Here is a 19,672-nt window from a genome sequence, read left to right as displayed (position 1 = left end):
CCAGCACCTGGCACAGTCCCTGGCTCATTAGAGATGCTCAGTAAATATTTGCTAAACCGGCGGGTTATTTCTTAACTAAAAAGCAGTGTGTCGAGACCTTCCTTTTCCACGGAAGGCTCCGAGTCACGTGAGCAGGCAGAAGCTGCTCCTGCTCGGAAGCCTCCCAAGATATCCCGGGGCTCCTGCTGCCTTTCAGCACCCAGGATGCTGGAGACACGGAGCACAATTATCAGCTGCAACAAAGAGCCCACTGCCGGCCGCTCTCCTGGCAAGCCCAGACAAAGCACGGAGACCTTGTAACTGAAAAGGCCCTGAATGGAATGGGAAGAGAGGAGGTGTGAAAGCAAGGCTAGCGCAGGCTGTGGGGAAGGAATCAGGGCGCACGATGGCCCCCCTCCCCCCAGGGACCTGCATGCTCTCCCCAGGGTGCCCCGTCCCACCGTCTGGGCCTTTGTCACCTCCCTGGAATCAGGCAAGGCGCGAAGGGAAAGAAATTGTCAGCTGCGACCCAGGACCACATCTATGGAATCGCAAAGGAAAAGAACAACAAGAGGAAAACAAAAGTAGGCTTCCCCATGGGCCCCGGTCTGGGACCGCCTCTAGCAGCCAGTGTGGCAGACAGAAACACAAAAGCTCCAGCCACGGTCAGTCGATGCACGCCCTGTTCTTAGGTGACTCCCTGTAGTTGCTTGCCTATCACAGAGGCTGCGCCCACATCCACGGCAGACATCACTAATCAATTGCAATGCTGTTTCCTGCAGAGCCCAGACAGCTTGGCTGTCCACGGACCCAGGACACCGGGCAGCCATGACCAACAGCTTTGTGTCAGCTTGTAAGGAGGAAGCTGTCGGCCCCTGGCTGGCCTCGCCTGACCCCTTCACTGACTCATTCAACAAACAGAGACTCTGGAGAAGTCACGCAATTACACAAGGTGACCTCAAGGGTGCAAGGCAAAGCTGGGCCAGAATTCAGATTTCTTGACTCCCTGGCCAGTGTTCTGCTCACTTGGAAAATCACCCTGGCTCTTTTCCAAGCGGACAGCAGACTTATGATGACCACGGCACAAGGACAACACGAGAAAGGGGACGTCGGGTAACCCAGGTATCTCATCCGAGCAAGGGTTGCTTTCTCCTGGTTTGAACAGCAGTAACTTGTACAGCCTCTGACCATCCCCTGGTGGATATACCAGTGGGCAGAGAGCAGGATAATTAAAAAAGGGGAAGCAAAGGGTCTGAAACAGATTTTCTGCAAAGTGGACCTCGTGAATGAAGAGAGTCTCACCCAGCGCACATCCCCATTAAACGCCTCGGGGCTGTGCTCCTGGGGATCTTAAATGGTGAAGGGCACACTCTGAGAAATGTGGCTTTGTGCCCGGCCTGCCGGGCCCAGTGTCTGGAGGGACAGAGATCCACAAGAGCCTAAGGAAGTCATGGGCTGGTTTCTGAGCTCTTTGAGAAGGCAGGAGCCACACAGAACGGCTGTTTCCTTGCACTGCAAACAATGGACGCTTAATATTCTTCTGTGTTCCCTATAATGCGAAGTTCATGCATCAAATACACATATGAGGCCAGTCTCTTCATTTCCCTGGGTTCAATCAGCCTAGATTTAAGTGATAAAGTATATACTGTTTATACAGCATATAAAAGTTGGGGTAATTTCTCTTCCTCATTCCCACCCCCTCCTCACTTGGCTATCAACTGTGTGTCTGTTGAATGCTGATATCCTTCCGACCAAAGGCCAAAGGACTCTCCATTCTCTGACCACCCCCCCAGCCCCGGGATACTAATGCTGACAATATGGCAGGTGCAAGTGTCTTGAAGGGAGTGAGCCTGGCTTCTTACTCCACCAGAAATTCCTTTATCGCACGCTTAACAGAGTTGCCTTGGTCTTCACTTGCTTGCCCCTGGTAACAGGCAACTCATTACTACAGGGTATGGCCTTTTATAATCCTTTATGAATTTGGATATTTGCTTTTTAAAAAACTTTTCATTCTGAAATAATTATAGATTCACAAGCTGCTGGAAGAAGTAGGGAGGTCTTCACACCCCTTACCTAGTCTACCCCGTGGTAACATCTTATAACACTATGATATCATAACCAGAAAATTGGCATTAATGCAATCGCTGACCTTAATCAGATCTCACCGGTTTTATGTGCACACATTTGAGTATACGTACTAGTTCTACGCAATTTTACCATGTGTAGACTTGTGACCAGTCAAGATACACAATGCACACCGCGGGGATCGCCCGTGCTCCCATTTCACAGACACCACCACCCTTTCTTTCCCTCCGCCTAACTGATCCCCAATTAATGCTCCCCATCCCTCTAATCTGCCATTTGAAGAATGTTACATGAATGGAATCACACAGTGTCTACCCTTTGGAGATTTGCTTTTCCTACCCGGCAAAAATGGGTCAGAGATTTCACACAGGTTGCTGGGTGTACCGACGTTTTGTCCCTTTTTATTGCTTCGTAGTGTTCTGTGTTCTGGGCGAATCACGGCTCATTTAGCCACTCGCCTGCTGAAGGACATTTGGGTGGTTTCTGGGTTTTGGCACAATGAATAAAGCTGCTATGGGCATCTGTATACAAGTTCCTCCCTACCTCCCTCCCTCTCTTGCTTCCTCCTGTAGTAGCTTCAGTGAGATGCAATTCACACGCCGCGAGATCCAACTATTTGCGGTGTATGACTCGGTGGTTTCTAGTATAGTCAAGAGTTGTGAGTCATCACCAGGACTACAGAAAATTTTCATCAGCTTAGAAAGAAACCCCAAGTTCTTTAGCAATTACCTCCCCACCCCAGTTCCTGATCCACAAGTAACTATTAATCCTAGAGCCTTTTATTCTGGATATTTTGACAGGTCTTTACATGAACTTCACTTTCCATTCCTCTGGCATCAACACACATGAGCGGAAATGCTGGGGCACAAAATGAGTGTGTGTGTAGTTTGGAAGAAAGTGCTTGTCCTCTTCCTGAGTCACTGTACGATTTCACATTCCCACTGGCAATGGGTGAATGGGTCCAGTGTCTCCGCGTCCTCAGCGGTGGTCTGTACTCCCGTTTTTTATCCTAGCCATTCCAGCGGGTGTGTGTTTTCACTTGGGCCGACTCCAGGTGGCATCTGCTGTGAGGACCAGCAGTCTCCTCTAGGGCTTGCCTCTGTAGGCTGGCCAGCCTTGGGTCTTCAGCCTGATGGAGCCAAGTCCGTGCCCCACCCACCCCCCCACAACTGCCCAAACCAAGTGGGCCCATATTAAGAGCTGGATCCGAGGGGCAGCCAGGCTGCTGGGGTGGGGCATCTGGGATTTGGACCAGGTGATTCTGTTGCGTTGCTTCCCACAGCTGGCTAATGTGAATGCTGGGGTTCATTCAGAACGCCAGATCTTCTTTCCAACTAAAAAGATGTCCTGCAAGGACTGCTCCATTCTGTCCTTGGGACATTCCCTTCGAGGAAGAACTGATTCCTTGGCATGTCTGAGTTATGGCCTTGTAACTTTCATCCTCTTTCTGAAGGTAGTGATCCTGAGGGCAGGGCCAGCTCTCTGAAGGGCACAGGGTTCAGCTCACGGGCAGCACATGCCAAGTATTTGCAGAGTGGCCTTCATAAGCAGCAGGGACACAGAAAATCTCAAGAGTGACGACTGCCAAGGACAGGCATGTGGAAAGAACTTAATACATGCGCCGGATGGGTCCAGGAAAGGGTTAAAAAGGCACATCTCTGTCCCTGGAATGTGCAATGTGAGAGCCTGCACCGAAAGGGAGCGATGGGGAGTGTGAATCCAACTTTGCAACTTGCTTGGGGTTTTATGGCCAGGCGGCCATCTGCCTTGTGTGCTTAGCTCCTGAGGCTGCTCTCGGGGAGGAATGAGTGAAATCACGAGCGCGAGAGCGCTCCAGGCCCTGGCGGGGCCCTCCAGCAAGGAGCGGTGCCTCCCTCGCGTGGCAGAGAACACTGCTGAGTAGGGACGTGGGTACAGCAATGCTGACGCGGTGGCCGACATCTGTGGATGAGCCAGAGCTGCTCCTGGAAGGAAGGCTTGAGGGTACCCCTCGCACACGCATGTGCTCATGCACAGAGTGAATGGGAAGCACAACTTTCTGCACCGCCACCGTGGCTGGTGGTTACGAGTGAGCATCATAGGGGAGGAAGTGCGGGGCACGTCAGGCGGGGTTGACGCCTCCCTAGTGCTACACTCTGCAACCCCCACCCCGAATGTGGCACATCTCCCAGCCAGTCACCAGGAACCCCACACTCCTATAGTCATCCTCCATTCCTGTCTCTGTTGCAGGAGACCCACGAAAACCATCCATCAACAGCAGCCAGCAATCGCACCCGCAGACCGACCCGGCACCCATTTCCACCGCCCACACCTGGTCCAAACCACAGTCCCTTGGGTCCAGGTGGCTGCAGAAAAAACCGCCTTGCAGATCTCTGCACGCCCGCTCGGACCCTCTTCTCTCAAGCTCTTTTAAAAATGAAGTCACCCACCACTCCCTCCGCTCAGAACCTCTCGTGGCTATAGAATAAAACACAAAGGCCTGAAGTGCAAAGGGCCGAGAATGGTCAAGGCAATCTTGGGGAAGAACAAAGACACCAGATATCAAGCTCTTACAAAGCCACAGTAATTAAGACGGCGTGTATTGGCACCAGGATAGACAAATAGACCCAAGGAACAGATTAGAGAGTCCAGAAGCAGACCCTCACATACACAGTCACCTGATTTATGACAAAATCAATACCGCGGAGCAGAGGGGAAAGAATGGTCTTCGCAATAAATGATGTCGGGCCAATCGACTATCCATCGCAGGTGGCAGGGGCGGGGGGCGTTGGGAAGTCCCTCGATCTCTACCTCACACCATATACAAAAATCAATTCCAGAGGTACTGCACACCCAAATGTGAAAGGTCAAAGCTTTTCCAGGAAAATAGGAGACTATGTTCGTGAGCTTGGAGGAGGCAGGGATGACTTAAATAGGACACAAAAGGCCTGAAGGCAACTATGAAGCGAACTACGAAGGGGAAAAGTGACAAATGTTAAGATTAAGAGCCGTCGGTTCATCAAAGGACACCACTGATAGGACGCCATTAAAATACTCACAGAATGGGAGAGGGAGGGACTGCTACCTTATATCAACCACAGGACTTGAATCCAGAACACGTAGGATTATACAGAAAGTAATTAGAAAAATAATAAGGAAAAAAAAAAACAGCCAATCCCATTTTTTTAAAAAAAAAATGGGCAGATGACTTGAACAGGCATTCCACAAGTCTCTCAACACATGCTCATAAGGATATGACAAAACAACTGATTTCCTTATGTGCAAATTAAAACGACAACGTGATGATGCCGTTACATACACGCCAGAATGGCCACAAAAGACAGACAATACCAAGTGTCGGTGAGGACCGAGGGCAGCTGGAACACCCAGACCCATGGGGAGGTACAAACTGACAGTATCTTCGGAAGCTCGTGTGGGATATTTACTAAAGTTGCAATATGCACACTCAGTGACCCAGCAATTCTAGTCTTACAGGGACACCTACAGAGGTGCGTGCACGAGGTTACCGAAAGACAAAGGCAAGAATATTCACAGGAGCGTTCTGTACTACACTCCACGGCCCCGAGGATGAACAGACTGCGATGACAACTAACAACTCAGAAGAATCTTACAACCGAAAATGTTGAGCAGAGACGCCAGACTCCAGAAAGTAGATAACGGTGTGATGCCAATGACAAAGAACAAAAACAGGCCATGCCAACACAGGTGTTCAGAAGTTGGGGTAAGGGTGGGAGGGCAGGGAGTGGGTGGGAGGCAGTGATGGGAACAGGCCCCAGACAGAGAGTGGGCTGGGACAATTCTTTTTTGAGCTGGGTGCTAGTCATACCTGAATAACAAGCTGAAAAACCAGCCCGAGCCTTCCTCGTGGCCCACGAGACTGTGCCCTGCCCACTCATCTCATGGCAGGGCTGCCCCATGCTCCTCCTCCTGCCCATCCCCCTCAAGTTCTTTCCCACTTCTGGGCGTGGCACCTGCCACAGCTCCCCCCACCTGGAGGCAGCTCACTCCTTCATACCCTCAGGTCCCCACGAGAATGTCCCCTCCTCCGAGAAGCCTCCCCAACTGCCCCTCTAAGACCTCCAGTACTGGGTGAGATGTGTCCCCCAAATTCATGCCCAGCACAGCTTACGCACAGGATCGTACTGGAAATCAGGTCTTTGCAGATGTGATCGGGGTAAGGTGGGGTCATACTGTGTTTGGGGGGGGCCCTGAATGCACCCACTGCTGCCCCCAGCTCAGTGAAGAACGGATGCGGGCATTCATACCGTCCTTTACAAACTCTGCAGAATGGGAGGGAGGGATGCGTGGGCAGAGCTCGGAGGACTTCCGGGGTGGCAAAAAACACTTCCGAGGATACGATCACGATAGGTACGCGTCATTACACATTTGTCCGAATGCCCAAGAACGCAGCCTCATGCCCAATGCAGACTCTGGGGGACAACGATGGATCGGTGCAGGTTCGCTGAATGGAACCAGAGTCCCACGCTGGTGGGGAAGGCAGGTAGCGGGGAGGCTGTGTACGGGGGGAAGGGGGTACGGACACTGCACACCTTCCTCTCAATCGTGCCATGAACCTGAAACTGCTCTTAAAGAGGATCTTAAACAACAAAGTCCTTAGCAAATCAAGAGAAGGGACGTCCCCGATGTGAAAACGGGTCAGGGTGGGGGAAGGCGCCTGCAAAGGTGAACACGGAAACTTGGAGTGGGGCCTCACTTCTCAGCTCAACGGGGGCCAACGGGGCGACAGTTTCACCTGTAAGGTCTGTATGTTTTATAAAAAGGGACAAAAACATTACGATATCTAGGTAATTCATCTAGAAGACACTGCCAAAAACTCCAAGGGCATGCCCCCACTCTGCTGGAGCCCTACGTTTAACTTAGTCCAGGGATCAACAAACATACCCCATAAAGGGCCAGACCGTCCGTGTGTAATGTGCCTGTGGGTCAGCTGGTCTCAGACACAGCTACGGCTGTGTCTGCGGTGGGGGAGCAGCCAGCACCGGCACTGGCATGAATGATGGTGGCCTCCATCTGGGGGCCCCTTGTAGGGGCACATGTATGGGGATGACCTATGCGAGCAGGGGCAGCCTCCTTATCCCCCACCTTGTAGAACGTGGCCGAGGGGTTTCTCTCCCCTCCACCAACACCCCTTCTCCAGTGGCCCTTCTGGGCTGCCGGAGGAAGGCTGCGCAGTGCAGCTTCTCCCCTATGGAGGCTGGCGGGCAGGAAGTGGCTGCGTCAGTCCCAGGCCTCCACAGAGAGCAGATGCCAGGGCTCTTAGCTTTTGGAAAAGCACAGGTGACAACTAGGAGTTAATCAGGCGGTAACCCCGTACCTGGGCGAGGGAACAAGGTGGGGAGCGTGTGAGGGGAACTTGGCAGGCAGGCTATCCTTGGCCTTCCCTCCACGGTCACGGTCACTGTGAGAGGAAATGAGGAGGAGAGAGGCCGGGGACAACGGACATTGTCCACAAAGCAGGCACAACAGGTGCACTGGGGACAGGAGATGCAAGCTGTGCAATTAAGGCCTCTAGACACCTGTTGGGAGCTCACCCATTCACACCCCTAGCAGGTGGTTCACACCTCCGAGGAACGGAATAACCAAAAAAAAAAAAAAGGATCAGAAGACCGGATGAAAGATATGAAAGCTCTCCCCATCTGTAGCCCACAGTCACCGCCCTAGCCCCCTGAGGCAGCATTTCTGCGAAAAGCTCCCACCTAAGTCCCCTGACCCTTATGGAGAGTTGCACGGAGCTGGGCAGGTCTCCAGAGAGGGAGACTGGGTGGTGCGCCTGCAGAGCTGTGTGGCCCTGGGCAAACGCCCTAACCTCTCTGTGCCTCACACATCCTGTTTCCATAAGCAAGGCTGTGCAGAGCATATTATGTGCTTAGTCAACATTTATCAAGCACCCTCTGTGTGCCTGTGGACAGAGCAGCATCCACAGTGGCTGAGATTATTGTCTGGGGGGCTGGAGTGGCTCAGGGACACTAAACCGTAGGGACAGATCTCCAAGAGGGGCTGTGAGGGGAGCCGGGAGTTTGAGAGACCAGGACAGGCTGAGACGTGCTGAAGGTGTATTTTAAATCATTAGTTCCAGTGGGCACGAACCAGGCACCATTCCAGTGGCCTGCAGGCAGGACTGGCTCGCCATTTGCAGGGTCCAGTGTGAAACGAAAACTTAGGGCCTCTTGTCCGGACGGTAAGAATTTTAGGACAGCGACCCCAGAGCACTGAAGCCAGCATGGCGGTGTCGGGGGCCACTTGGTCACGAGCACTCAAAGCCCACCCTGTTGGCAGAAACTCCTTCCTGCAGGATCACTGCCTTTCAGGAGCCGAGCAGCCCAAACCAAGGCTGCCCATGGGATACACGCCTGTACCTCTCTGCGCCCTGGGTTCCTCCTCCAGGAGAGGTGCAAGCAGCTCTCTCACACGTGGGACGTGGTCAGTCTCTGTCCAACAGCTCCTGAGAGCTGAAAGCTGAGCCATCCCCTTCCACGGCGTCTGTGCAGTCAGGGCTCAGCCCTTGCAACTCGGGTGGAACAAGTCCTGTCCATCAAATGCTCTCTACTTGAGTTTGTGCGTAAGGACAGGGGCGGGGGCCACAAGCTTTAGGTGGGGTACACACTTAGGTCCCATCTGTGGGGCTGTTCTCTGAACCATCCTCTGTGCCAGGGACCTCCAAATCCAGGCTTTCCCTTGGAGTGAGCAAAGCACCCCGCAGATCCACAGGTTCGCACACACGCCTACTTACCCCAGAACAAACCCAAACAGGAAGGGAAGCAGATTCCCCCTTCTTCTCCTGGAACGGATACTGGCTTAAGACTGTGCACACAGCACTGGGAGCCAGGGGGCCGTTTCCACCCCTGCTCCAGCTATGGGGTGAGGAGTCTGCTCCCGGAACACATGCACACTCCTGCACACACCTGCACACTCTAGAGAATCCCCGTTTGTCTTCTGCGTTTCCTTTCTGGGGTGGAGAGACCTGTGTCCCCCCGTACTGACTCTCTCCAGCCCAGAACCAGAAAGGATCACAGGGCAGGAGGGACATACTTAGAAAAGGAGAAAAAACACTAAGAAAATGGCCCAGAGGACCGTTGAGGCTCTGCACTGCCGTCAGGCTGTCCAAGGTTCTAAGTCCGGCGCCACCGGTTTTGTGCTGTTCGATAACCACAGCTAATGTTTATCAACCACCGGCCCCACGGCAAGCCCTGTATGAAACGTTCGGCATGCAGAATCCCTGAGGCAGTCATGGGGCGTGGGAGCTGGGTGCCAGCCAGCGGGCGGAAGGCCCCGGGGTGGGAATCTGGGCTGGGGAATGGATTTCCTCCCTGGGAAAGGGAGGCAACACTGCTTCGCAGGCCTGTTGTGGGAAAAACAGACCTGTACTAACGCAGAGCAGTGCCCGGCACAGGTTGGGCTGGAAAATGTTACTGGATGATAACAAACACTAACATTTTTACTTCGCTGTCCCCGTAAATGACAGCATGCACCGTCAGCAGCATTCCTACTGTTACTTTGTGCCAGGGGAAACTGAGGCTCAGAGGGGAGGTGGCAGAGAAGAGAAGCGCTGTCTAATCCACTGCTGTGTCAACTCTGCCTTTTCTACAGCGCGGGCCTCAAACTGTCCCAGGTGACAATCCTGCAGGGACGTGGCTCTGTGGCAGCTCTCGGCCTGTGTTGTTGCTGGGTTCAAGGGGCTGCGCTGTGGTGCAGGCAGGCCTGACTGCAGGCTGCTGGCCTCCAGGGACGGCGCAGACCAACACTGCCTTGGTGGGAAGCTGCTGCCCCAGCTCACAAGCAGGGCCCAGGAGGCGGGGGAGGGTGGGCCAACTGCCACCCCCCAGTGGGTGCTCTTGACCATGCTGTCCCATGGCTCTACGCTCACTCTTGCACACCCTGAGCGTGTCGCTGTCCGACTGTCACTGTCGCTTTGCTCCCTGGGCTCCCACAAACAGTGAAGTCCTCAAGGAAGGAGCCCATCTCTCCTAAAACAGCTACATGCCTGACACCTAGCACAATGGCTGGTAGGAACAATACGTTCACAGGACAGTGGTTCCACTGACATGATCTCAGGGGCAGTGTCCTTCCAGACCCGGGAGAAGGAGAGCAGGCTGCAGAGAGGAGTGACTGCGAGCCATGGCTCTGGGACAGACCACTGAACTCCCAGTCCTGGCTCAGCTGTGCGTCCTGGGCAGGACACTTCATGTACCCAAGGTCTCCAGCGTCCTTCCGGGTGCAGAACAGGGATGAGCATCCCTCTGCCGAAGCAGGGCCGCACAGCTTAAAGGAGAAGACACAGCACCAGCAGATCCACAGCCAGGGCCCAACACAGAGCGAGGGCTGCATCAGAGGGAGCTAGGATTCTGGTAACAGCTGCAAGGACAAGCCCGCAAAACCTGCCTGCGAAATGGACCGGGCTGGTTCCCCTCAATCCCCAAATCCTCCCCTGGCTCTGACCTTTGCCGGCCACTGGCTTTGTCTGAAATCGGGTTTGTGGTTTCTCCGACAAGCTTAGCCCCGCTGAGAAGGCGCACAGCGACCCCTGCTGCCCGCTGCTGGAAGCTGCCTCCACCCCTAGCCCGAGTGCACAACAAAGCAAGGTGAGCCCTCCAAGAGCGTTCCTTTCCAAGGGGTGGCGGGAACTACCGTCACAACAATGGCAGGGAGAAGAGACTCCGCGTGTAATTACGTTCGGTGGACACTAATTCCCTGTCTTCTCAAAATAAATATAAAGCGAGAGATCAAACACAGCGCTTTTCCTTCCTGTCTTGGTCTTTTGTTTCCCTGGATCAGTGTCATCCTAGATACACTGCGGAAACAAGTGAAACTGTCATTTCGGCAGGATACTATTTCCTGATCAACACGTGCTGTTTGCAGCAATCCTGTTTTGATCTGGCAGTTCTTAAATTGGACTCTCTTTTCAAAAGCAGAAGCATGTTAAAACAAGCAGGCGCGTGGGGCTGAGGATACGGGCTCTCCTGTGACGACCTCGCTCGCACACTCCTCTTGACTCGTCTCCCTGGGTGCGGGGAAATGGAAAACGTCCCCCCAGGTTGTGACCCCGTCTCACCAGGCTGTGGCTGCCCCGCAGGGGACCCGGGATCACAGCTAAGACTCAGCTGCTAGGAGCCGGCAGGGATGACGTCGGCACCAGCACCCGCTAACCACGCCTGTTAATGAACGGCACGCCGGCAGACGGTGTGGCCCAGAGGCGAGAGGGATGGCGAGTTCTGAAGCAAATCCCACAAACGGCTCCCTACCCTTTACACCAAATGAGTGCACAGCGGTAGAGTGCATACAAAGATACGTCTTTCTAGTCCCCAAAATACAGGATTTCTTGTTTGCAGCCACAACTGACCTTGGTAAGTTAATCCAATGAATAAGATGCTGACCGATGATTTTAACGCAGACCTAGCTCTCTTGATCCCGCAGACCAGGAGCCTGTGGGTTCCGGGGGGTCCCCGATAATCTGTTTGGTTGGGGCTAATTCCAACTGCCATTACATTCTGAGGGCTGGATGGTCTCTCTCTGTGCCACCTAGCACCTGCCTGGGCAGGGCCCTGGTTTTAAACCTCTTCCTGTGATGTCCTCCATAGACACGTCCGATCCAGGGCTTGGTTCTGGGTGCTACCTCACTAATCTCCAATGCTCAACCGTGCAATGTCTCAGCACGGGGGTTGCAAAGTGGTGGCTCTTGGGTTCTATCTGGCCACAGATACTGTCCTGTACAAATTAATTGCCAACTTATTCCCTCCAAAATCTGGACTGCTGGTTTCTCTTTCGAAATGTGGGAAAACTGGTCTGATTACACCCACCTTTCTGCAGGGCATCACGACTGGCCTTCCAGCTGCCAGCACTCCCCCAGTCTGCTCTTCCAGGTCCCAGAACCTGGAATTTCTGACCCTGTGCTAGCGTCTGCTGATAGACGGCATGATTTATACAGGTGATTCATTCTTAATGCGAAACGGCCTCTCCGTAAGTAGCAATGTAGACAGAGGTGCCCAACTCTGGCTGGTTGGTAGAACCAGAACCCCTGGGGAGCTCTGATCAAAATATCAATGTCTGTCCCCTCCCCCACCCACCCCCCACCAACAAAATCCAGCTCCCTGGGGGTGGGGTCTGAGCAAAGGTATGTCTATGAAAGTCACCAAGTGACTCGAAAATACCAAGAAGGAGGCGAACGTGGGCAGAGCTGAGCTTCAGCCACGTGGCTCCCGCCCCGACCTGCTACACGTGCGGATGGAGATCAGCCTCCCTTTCTTTCTGTCTCACCTCCGGAGGAGGCGGCCTGGCTGTTGCGAGATTTTTCTGTGCACTGCTCTGGAAAGCAGTGTGTGAGTTCGAGGCAGATATATCAGAGGCAGCCGAAAGATGACCTCTGAAAGACCACGGGCCGGCCTCTGGCTGAGCCATCAGAGGACCGCAAGGCCACCTCCTCCAAGGATCCTGTGGCCTCCCCACCCATACCCCGCGCCTCAGACCGAACCAGCGCTTCTCACCTGAAGAGCTCACGGATCTCCCGGCTGTCAGCTTGGAACGGGATGTTGCGCACCAGGATCTTGGACGTGGTCTGCTTTCTGGGAACTTGTTTCTTGCGAGCGGATGTCAGGGCTGGCCTGGACAGTCGGGGGAAAGGGTTCGGGTTATTCGGGGTGTAGGCTGCCCTCCACAGACTCCCCTGCCCTCCCTCTCTGTGCAGGTGAGGGAGTCAAGGAGTCACTGTGGACAAGGCAGAGATGAAATGGGAGGGAAGTGGTCTCCCATGAGGGACATGACCATGTTCTCAAAACGGCCGTGGACCAGTCAGGCCACCTGCCCACCTTTGGGTCTCTCCTGCCCGTCATCTGAGAGACCCAGGGGCCAGCAGGGACTGGAGACAGGAACCCTGAGGAGGGTGAGGCCCGTTCCACACCATATCCAGTCTCCACTGTCCCTTTTGGGATGCAGCAAGACCCTAAGTGGCCCACAGGACTTATCTGAGACTTTCCACCGCTCACCCGAGGGGCATCATCCCAAAGCCCTAGAGGAGTTTCTGGCCTGGGACATGGGCTGCGGGTTAGAGAGGAAACTGATCCAGGGGCTCAGGGTCCTCTCCAACGTGTCCGCATCTCACATGCACTCCTGCATCAAAGCGGGGCAGGGCTGTGAGCAAGAAGCTGATAATCGGGCTGTGGAAGCCAAGTCGGACACGCAGGATCTGAGTGATCTTGGGCAAGTAACGTAGAGGGCAAGGCCCTCTCTGGGCCTCCATTTCCTCAACGGCACAATGGCCTTAATAAAAGGGCTGGCCTCGTCATACTGTTTGAGGACCTGTCAAATACTCTGCACGGTGCCCACGATGAGTTAAACTTCCGTAAATGGCGGCAAGTTGTCATAAAGACTATTGTTACCACCTGCTTCCGTCGGGCCTGCTCCTTGAAGGAGGCTCTCCCTGAGGATCGCCACTGTTGCCTCACAGCTCAGGAGCCCATCCCATACCAGGCCTTCTTCTCCCAAAGGGTACTCCCTTGGCACAGACAGGGCTGGGTGAAGGATACCAGAAGTGGCCGGGGGCCTGGGTTCACAAGCAGCTTTGAGAACAGAGAGGGAAGAGAAAGCAGCGGCTCCAGGCCAGCCCCGGGCGGCTCATCGGCTCAATGACCACAACAAACAACCTGCTGGAAACTACCAAAGAAACAACTCAAACCGGCCCTAGGACCGTCAGAGGCACTTCAGGGGGATCCGCTCATTTAGACATACTAGCGGGTAGAGGGCAGGAACAAACCAAATTCTTAGGAAATAAACCCCAGTACTTCAGGAAACTGGTCACTGGGCAGACTGGTCTGTCTCCATCTCTAATGCCTACCGAATCTCTTTTGAATTAACTAGAGGCTGTCTCTGGGCTCTGTCGTCCAGCTCCAGGAGAGAAAGCCCCATAAAGGCTGATGTCTAAGTTTTTCTTGCTTCTCTCGTTCATCCAAAGCCCCAGCAACTTGCAACTCATTGGTGGGTTATTTGTATCACCAAGACGAGCAGGACGTGGTTATCTTTCCTACTCTTGCTCCTTTGGTGACAACACATGTGCGTGAAGCACTGACTCAAAGACGGGAACGGTCCCGGTTCATCACAGAAACGGGCCTTGGAGCTGGCAAATGGGACACCAGCTTCATGAAGAAGAGTCCCACACAGTGAGGGGTTCCGGCTGGGGCGGGGGGGCGGGGCGGTCATGGCAAGGGTCTGGGGCACCAGCACCAGGCAGAAGGGACTGCCCAGGGTCAAAGCAAAGATGGGGCATTGAAGACTCACTTGGTGGCTCGTTCCGAGATCCTCACTTCCAGCTTGTGGCCGTCCACGACGTGACCCTAAGAGATAAGGACAACATAGCCTGTCACTCTGTCCTGCCAGAAATACTCACCCGCACCCCCTGTCCTTCACCAGAGCGGGCTTCTGCGGAGGGGAAGGGAAATCCCAGAAGGAAGATGTTCCCAGGCAGAGGGGCCAGCTGGAATCAAGGACAGAGAACAGCTTCTCCTGGAAATGGCTCACGCCGAGCCCAGGCAGCAGCTGCTGGTCACGGAGACCCAGCCTTCTAATGTCCTCTCGAGCCACGCGTGGGTCTTGACCTTTATGCCACTGGAGGGACACAGAATTTTCCATCGTGTATAAGCATCTGCAGGCAAAGGAAGCCCCTTTGGTCTGGCTTGCAGAGTGAGAGTTCAGGTTAGATTGGATGCTTAAGAAAAAAAAAAAATTTCTAACCCACAGAGGAGTTGCAAAGAAACTCACGTGGGTCCCTTAAGGCAAAAACTGGTGAATTAACAAAATCACCCTCGAAAATCGCTTAAATCTCCCATAAAATACACTGCGCATAGTTCCATGTAAACAATTCTCGGAGGCAACATGCGTGTACATGTGCGCATGGGGAAGTACAGAACGTAACGCGGGAGGCGTGCGGGGTGCCGTTTTACAGAAGCCTGTAGCACGTGGCACGTGCTAACGAGGCTGGACTTCCAGGGACTCTTCAAAAGCAACAAGAAATCACACTCCGGAGATCTGGTAATGCTTGCGACCCGCCTCCCCACGAGGCAGCAACTGGGCCGAAGCCGATAAGTGGGTGCCCCTTCGGTCAGGCCCCAGGTGCCGGGGTTCTGCTCTGGGTGATGCCTGCCTCTTTGTCCCTTATGTTTCCCCCCAGCTCCCCCGCCCCGCCATCACCGAGGGCATGTGAGTCTGAGCCCTGGTGGAGACCAGAGAGCCTTTCAAAGGCAGCAGAGGCCCCAGGGGGCTCCCTCCCCCATAGTCCTACTCCAAACCAACTCAGCCCTTTGTGAAGTTGCTTTAAGCCAAGGTCATCAAAATTCTACAAAAACAATCATATCAGCCAAGTGCCTGGCTACATTTCGAACAGCCCTGAGGCCATTCCCCTGCAGGGGAAGCTCTGCTGGGCCAGAGAGGGCCCCTGGATGGGCGTCCTTTCCACACTGAGAACAGCCCAGCTGGGCCCAGCCCAGGTGCATCTCGCACAGGGAGAAGGAGAGCTGGGGATAGTGGGCTCCTGGCTGCGCCCTGGCTTGTAAACTGGGCTCTATTTTACCTTCCCACTGCTGGGCCTCATGCCAGGCAGGCCATGTCCTCCCTTTTTCTTGGGCCACAGTTCTCTCCTCTCTAGAGAACTGAACATGTAACATCCTGAATACGGCTTAAAAGGGTCTCTGAGCCTCTGGACGCTCATCCATGGACTTGGGTCTAGAAGCCTGATCTAGAGGAACGATCACGAGTGCCCTGGCTGCAGAAGGAGGGAAAGGCAGGTGGCAGCAGGGAGCATGTGGGTCTACAGAAAGAAAGAGGAACGTGGCGGGGCAGGGGGGGGCACTCCTCCTTATCCCCTCCGCCGAAGGCCCTGGGGATGGGGGGCAGCGGGAAGAGCGTTGAGGACACTGTCCCGAGCAGAGGCCTGGCTCACTGGGGGGCACAAATCCCAGGCTGTCCCACTCCCTGTGGCCCCAGTTCAGCTCCTTTCCCACTCCCCCTCCTGAAGACCCTGTAGGAAAGCACTGTTCTTTTCTCTGAAAAGGATGCAGAGTCTCTCTGTCCAAACAGCTTGGAGTTGAGATCCCTTGTCCCCACTGCTTCCACCCCGGCCCAGGCCAAAAGCCTTTCCTACCTGGATGACTCAGTGATCCACTCTCTGCACAGCAGCTCGAGTGACTGACTGGAAGCATAAACCAGTCCCCTCCCCGGTGTGCTCCAAGCCCTCTGATGGAATCTCACTGCCTTACACTGGATTCCATGGTCCTTAAAATGCCTACAAGATCCAGATCTAGGCACCACCCACCCCACACTTCCTCCTGCCACACTGGCCTCTTTCTGCCTCTCAAACAGACTCAGTTCACTCCTATCTTAGAGTCCCTGCCTCAGGCCCTTTGTACATGCTGCCCCCGCCAGACTGCTTCCCCCAGATCTTTATGTAGCTGACTCCTTCTTGTCAATTAGGTATTAGCTCAACTGTCACCTCCTGAGAGTGGCCTCCCCAGACCACACAGTGTAAAGTAGCCCTCCCAGCCCATCCAAAGTGACTGCTTCATTTCTATCCAAGCACTTCTCATGACCTGGTCCAGTGTATTTACTCAGAGTTCCGCTCTGCCAGGCTTCCCCGCACCAGGCACAGAACTGTGGCTTAACAAACACACGGCAGTGATGACAGAGTGCTGAGGAGGGTTCTTCATTTTTCTTGGGCCACAGTTCTCTCCTCCCTAGAGAACTGGAGGAAGTGAGGGGCCCAGGAAAACGTGCCCTTCTTCGCACTCTCACTCAATTTCGGGAGCACTGACAGGTGGGGACCCCCCACCCCGCCTCCACTACCTGCCAAGTGCCTCCGGGGACCTCAGCTGAAATCCCCACCTTACCTGGAGCTGCCTGAGAGCCTTCTGGGCCTGCTCTGGCTTCCTGTATTCCACGAATCCAAATCCCATGGACAGCAGCGCTCCTGAAGGAGAGAGGCAGAAATCACTGGGGTGAGGTGGGGTAGGGGGTGAGGGACAAGAAGGCGGAGAAAGCACAAGCCCAAGTGCAAGGGTTCCAGCAGGCCCCTGGGCGTCCACTCTTCTCTCTTCCTCATACCCCTCTTTCGTTTCCAAAAAGATTTCCACTCCTGGCTCACCATGGATTACCAGTCATCTTGAAGAACCAGTCGATGAAGTTATAGAGACGTCACCTGAGGCCCAACTGACTGTTAATTAACAGATGACTGACATGATAATTAACTTCGTAATAGAATTCCGCCTTTGGGAGGGAGAAGGAATGAACACGGATGACCATCGCTATGACAAGCGGCACAGCGTCTGCCTGGGCCGTCCTCTGCTTCCACACATGACACAGATGAATATGTGTGTGAAAGCCAAAGACACTGGAGACTTCCCCTTTGCAGGTCTTTCCGACCATCCGATTAGATTACGGCTGCTCCTGGGTTTCAGATGCCGAGGTCAGATGGGGAGGGCGGCTGCATTGTCCAGACCTCTCTGCCCCCTCCTTCTAAGGCCATGAGGAGCAAGGGAGAGCTCAGAAGTTTATTGGACACACTTGCTTCCCGACGAGGTCTGTGCGTGTTCTGTATGTACGTAGAATTGGGGGGCAGCTTGTATTTTATGGGGCATTTGTCTGGTTACACCTTGCCCTACAGCCAGAATGTGACATGTGCCTCCTTCCCCACAACCCCATGTTATACAGATGCGTTCATTTCATTCTTCCGTTTTGCCACAGCTGAACTCAGAGAGCTGGCTCAAGTCTGATGGGTCCAAATGAGGACTGAGATGTACACCTTCAATTCGCTTGCCGGTCCCATCTTTGCCTCTACTGTACTGTTTTCACAACCCCGTGCTATCAAGTGAGGCCCCGGTGCCGTGAGGAAGTGCACGGAATTGTCCACACGTGGCTCTGTGGGCCACAGATGGGAACCTCAGACAGACCCGCTGGCTGCCAAGCAGTGCTACCCTGTGACAACCATGAACCCTGGTTTCTTCAGTGGATACTGGAAAGCACTGGAAGATCAGGTAACTCTTGCTAAAGTAGGCTGAAAGGTTGGCTCCACAGCGTCTGATGCCTGCGAATGGGACAGTGACCCTACAACCCACAGATGCAGCCCCAGGCAGAGCCAGGGGCCCCTTTACCAGCCCAACTCACCACCTGGACTTCAGGGGTCACCTCCCTTCCTGAAGCCCCCACAAGTGAGCCTTCACGTCGCTTACTTGGTACTTAGCTGCCTTTCTTATGTCCCAAACTAGCTCTGCAGCTCCTGGAGAACCAGGCTCGGTAGAATGTTCCAGAGCCTCTACATCTGGGTTGTTTCTCTTGGAAGACCCAGGATCGGTCTCTGCCTGCTATTCTCCAGGACATTTCCAGAGCCCAGAGGTGCTGGTAAGAGGGAGAGGTTTCTGCTATGGTACAGTGTCAACCCCAGTGGCCCATCAAATGCACTACTCTGAGACCAGGGGACAGTCCAAGGTCCAAAGCAAAGAGTCTAAATGCAGAAGACCCTGACGGGCACGGCTGCCTCCACGGAACATGGCGAGTCTCTGGGGACGGACAAAGAGGGACCATTTCAGGAGGGCCGCGTGAGAGTGTGAAGGCTTTCCGAACAAGCAAGTGAGAGTTACCCTCGCCCTCCACCCAAAGCCACAGGTCCTTTTGCAATCATCCTTCCTGACCGGTTTCGTAAGGAATACCTGCTTTGTTCTTCTTCTTGGAAACAGAACAGCTTTTCACCGTCCCCGCTTTGGAAAACACCTGGAAAGGAATGTTAATGTGTGTCAGCAGTATTTCAGGCTAACTCTGCAACTGGTGCAGGCGCATCCTGAAAGACAGAGGCTACGGATGGGGCCAGGGCCCCAAGAGGCCAGGACTAACAGCAGAGCTAACAGCCAGATCACGCCTGAGGTGCAGACACGTATGGACTCTCTTAATCCTAAGTGTCAGACCCTTGGATTATCTCATTCATCCTAATCAGATCTTTAAAACCACTCTACCAGGGGCACCTGGGTGGCTCAGTCAAGCATCTGCCTTCGGCTCAGGTCGTGATCCTGGGGTCCTGGGATTGAGCCCTATGTCGGGCTCCCTGCTCAGCGGGGAGCCTGCTTCCTCCTCTCCCTTTGCCCCTCCCCCTGCTCCTCTCTCTCTTCCATGCTCTCTCTCTCAAATAAGTAAGGATATAAATAAATAAATAAAATCTTAAACCAAAAAACCACTCCGTGGGAAGATTCACCTAACAACTCCATTTTACAGATGGGGAAACCAAGGCACAGAGAGGCTAAAGGACTCACCCAGGATTGCACTGTTAGCCAAGAGTGAGACCGGGGGGCACCTGGGTGGCTCAATGGGTTAAGCCTCTGCCTTCGGCTCAGGTCCTGGGATCGAGCCCTACATCGGGCTCCCTTCCCCTCTCTCTCTCTGCCTGCCTCTCTGCCTACTTGTGATCTCTGTCTGTCAAATAAATAAATAAAATCTTAAAAAAAAAAAAAAAAAAAAAAAAGAGTGAGGCCAGGATCCACGTCCAGGCAAGTCTGACCCCAAACCTGGGGCGACATGAGGGGAACCCTGTGGGCTGGGCGCTGCTCCCTGCGGTGCCTCCGATGGG

The 19,672-nt window shown here is 54.1% G+C and overlaps 1 protein-coding gene across 2 annotated transcripts in view; it reads right to left on the bottom strand.

Annotated features, from left to right (window-relative positions):
* RBM19 (RNA binding motif protein 19) overlaps positions 1-19,672 on the bottom strand; it is a 128,499-nt gene that overhangs the window by 68,175 nt on the left and 40,652 nt on the right. For both annotated transcript variants that reach the window (XM_059139085.1, XM_059139086.1), the window contains exons 18-21: positions 18,765-18,825; positions 16,950-17,029; positions 14,350-14,405; positions 12,564-12,680 (exon numbers count right to left, since the gene is read on the bottom strand). In XM_059139085.1, the coding sequence (XP_058995068.1) occupies positions 12,564-12,680; positions 14,350-14,405; positions 16,950-17,029; positions 18,765-18,825 (314 nt within the window). The remainder of the gene's footprint in view (positions 1-12,563; positions 12,681-14,349; positions 14,406-16,949; positions 17,030-18,764; positions 18,826-19,672) is intronic.

The sequence above is a fragment of the Mustela lutreola genome, chromosome 11, assembly GCF_030435805.1.
Source record: "Mustela lutreola isolate mMusLut2 chromosome 11, mMusLut2.pri, whole genome shotgun sequence".
Classification (NCBI taxonomy): Eukaryota; Metazoa; Chordata; class Mammalia; order Carnivora; family Mustelidae; genus Mustela; species Mustela lutreola.
Note: the sequence above shows the minus strand (reverse complement) of the source record. Positions and strands in the feature narration are given on the sequence as shown.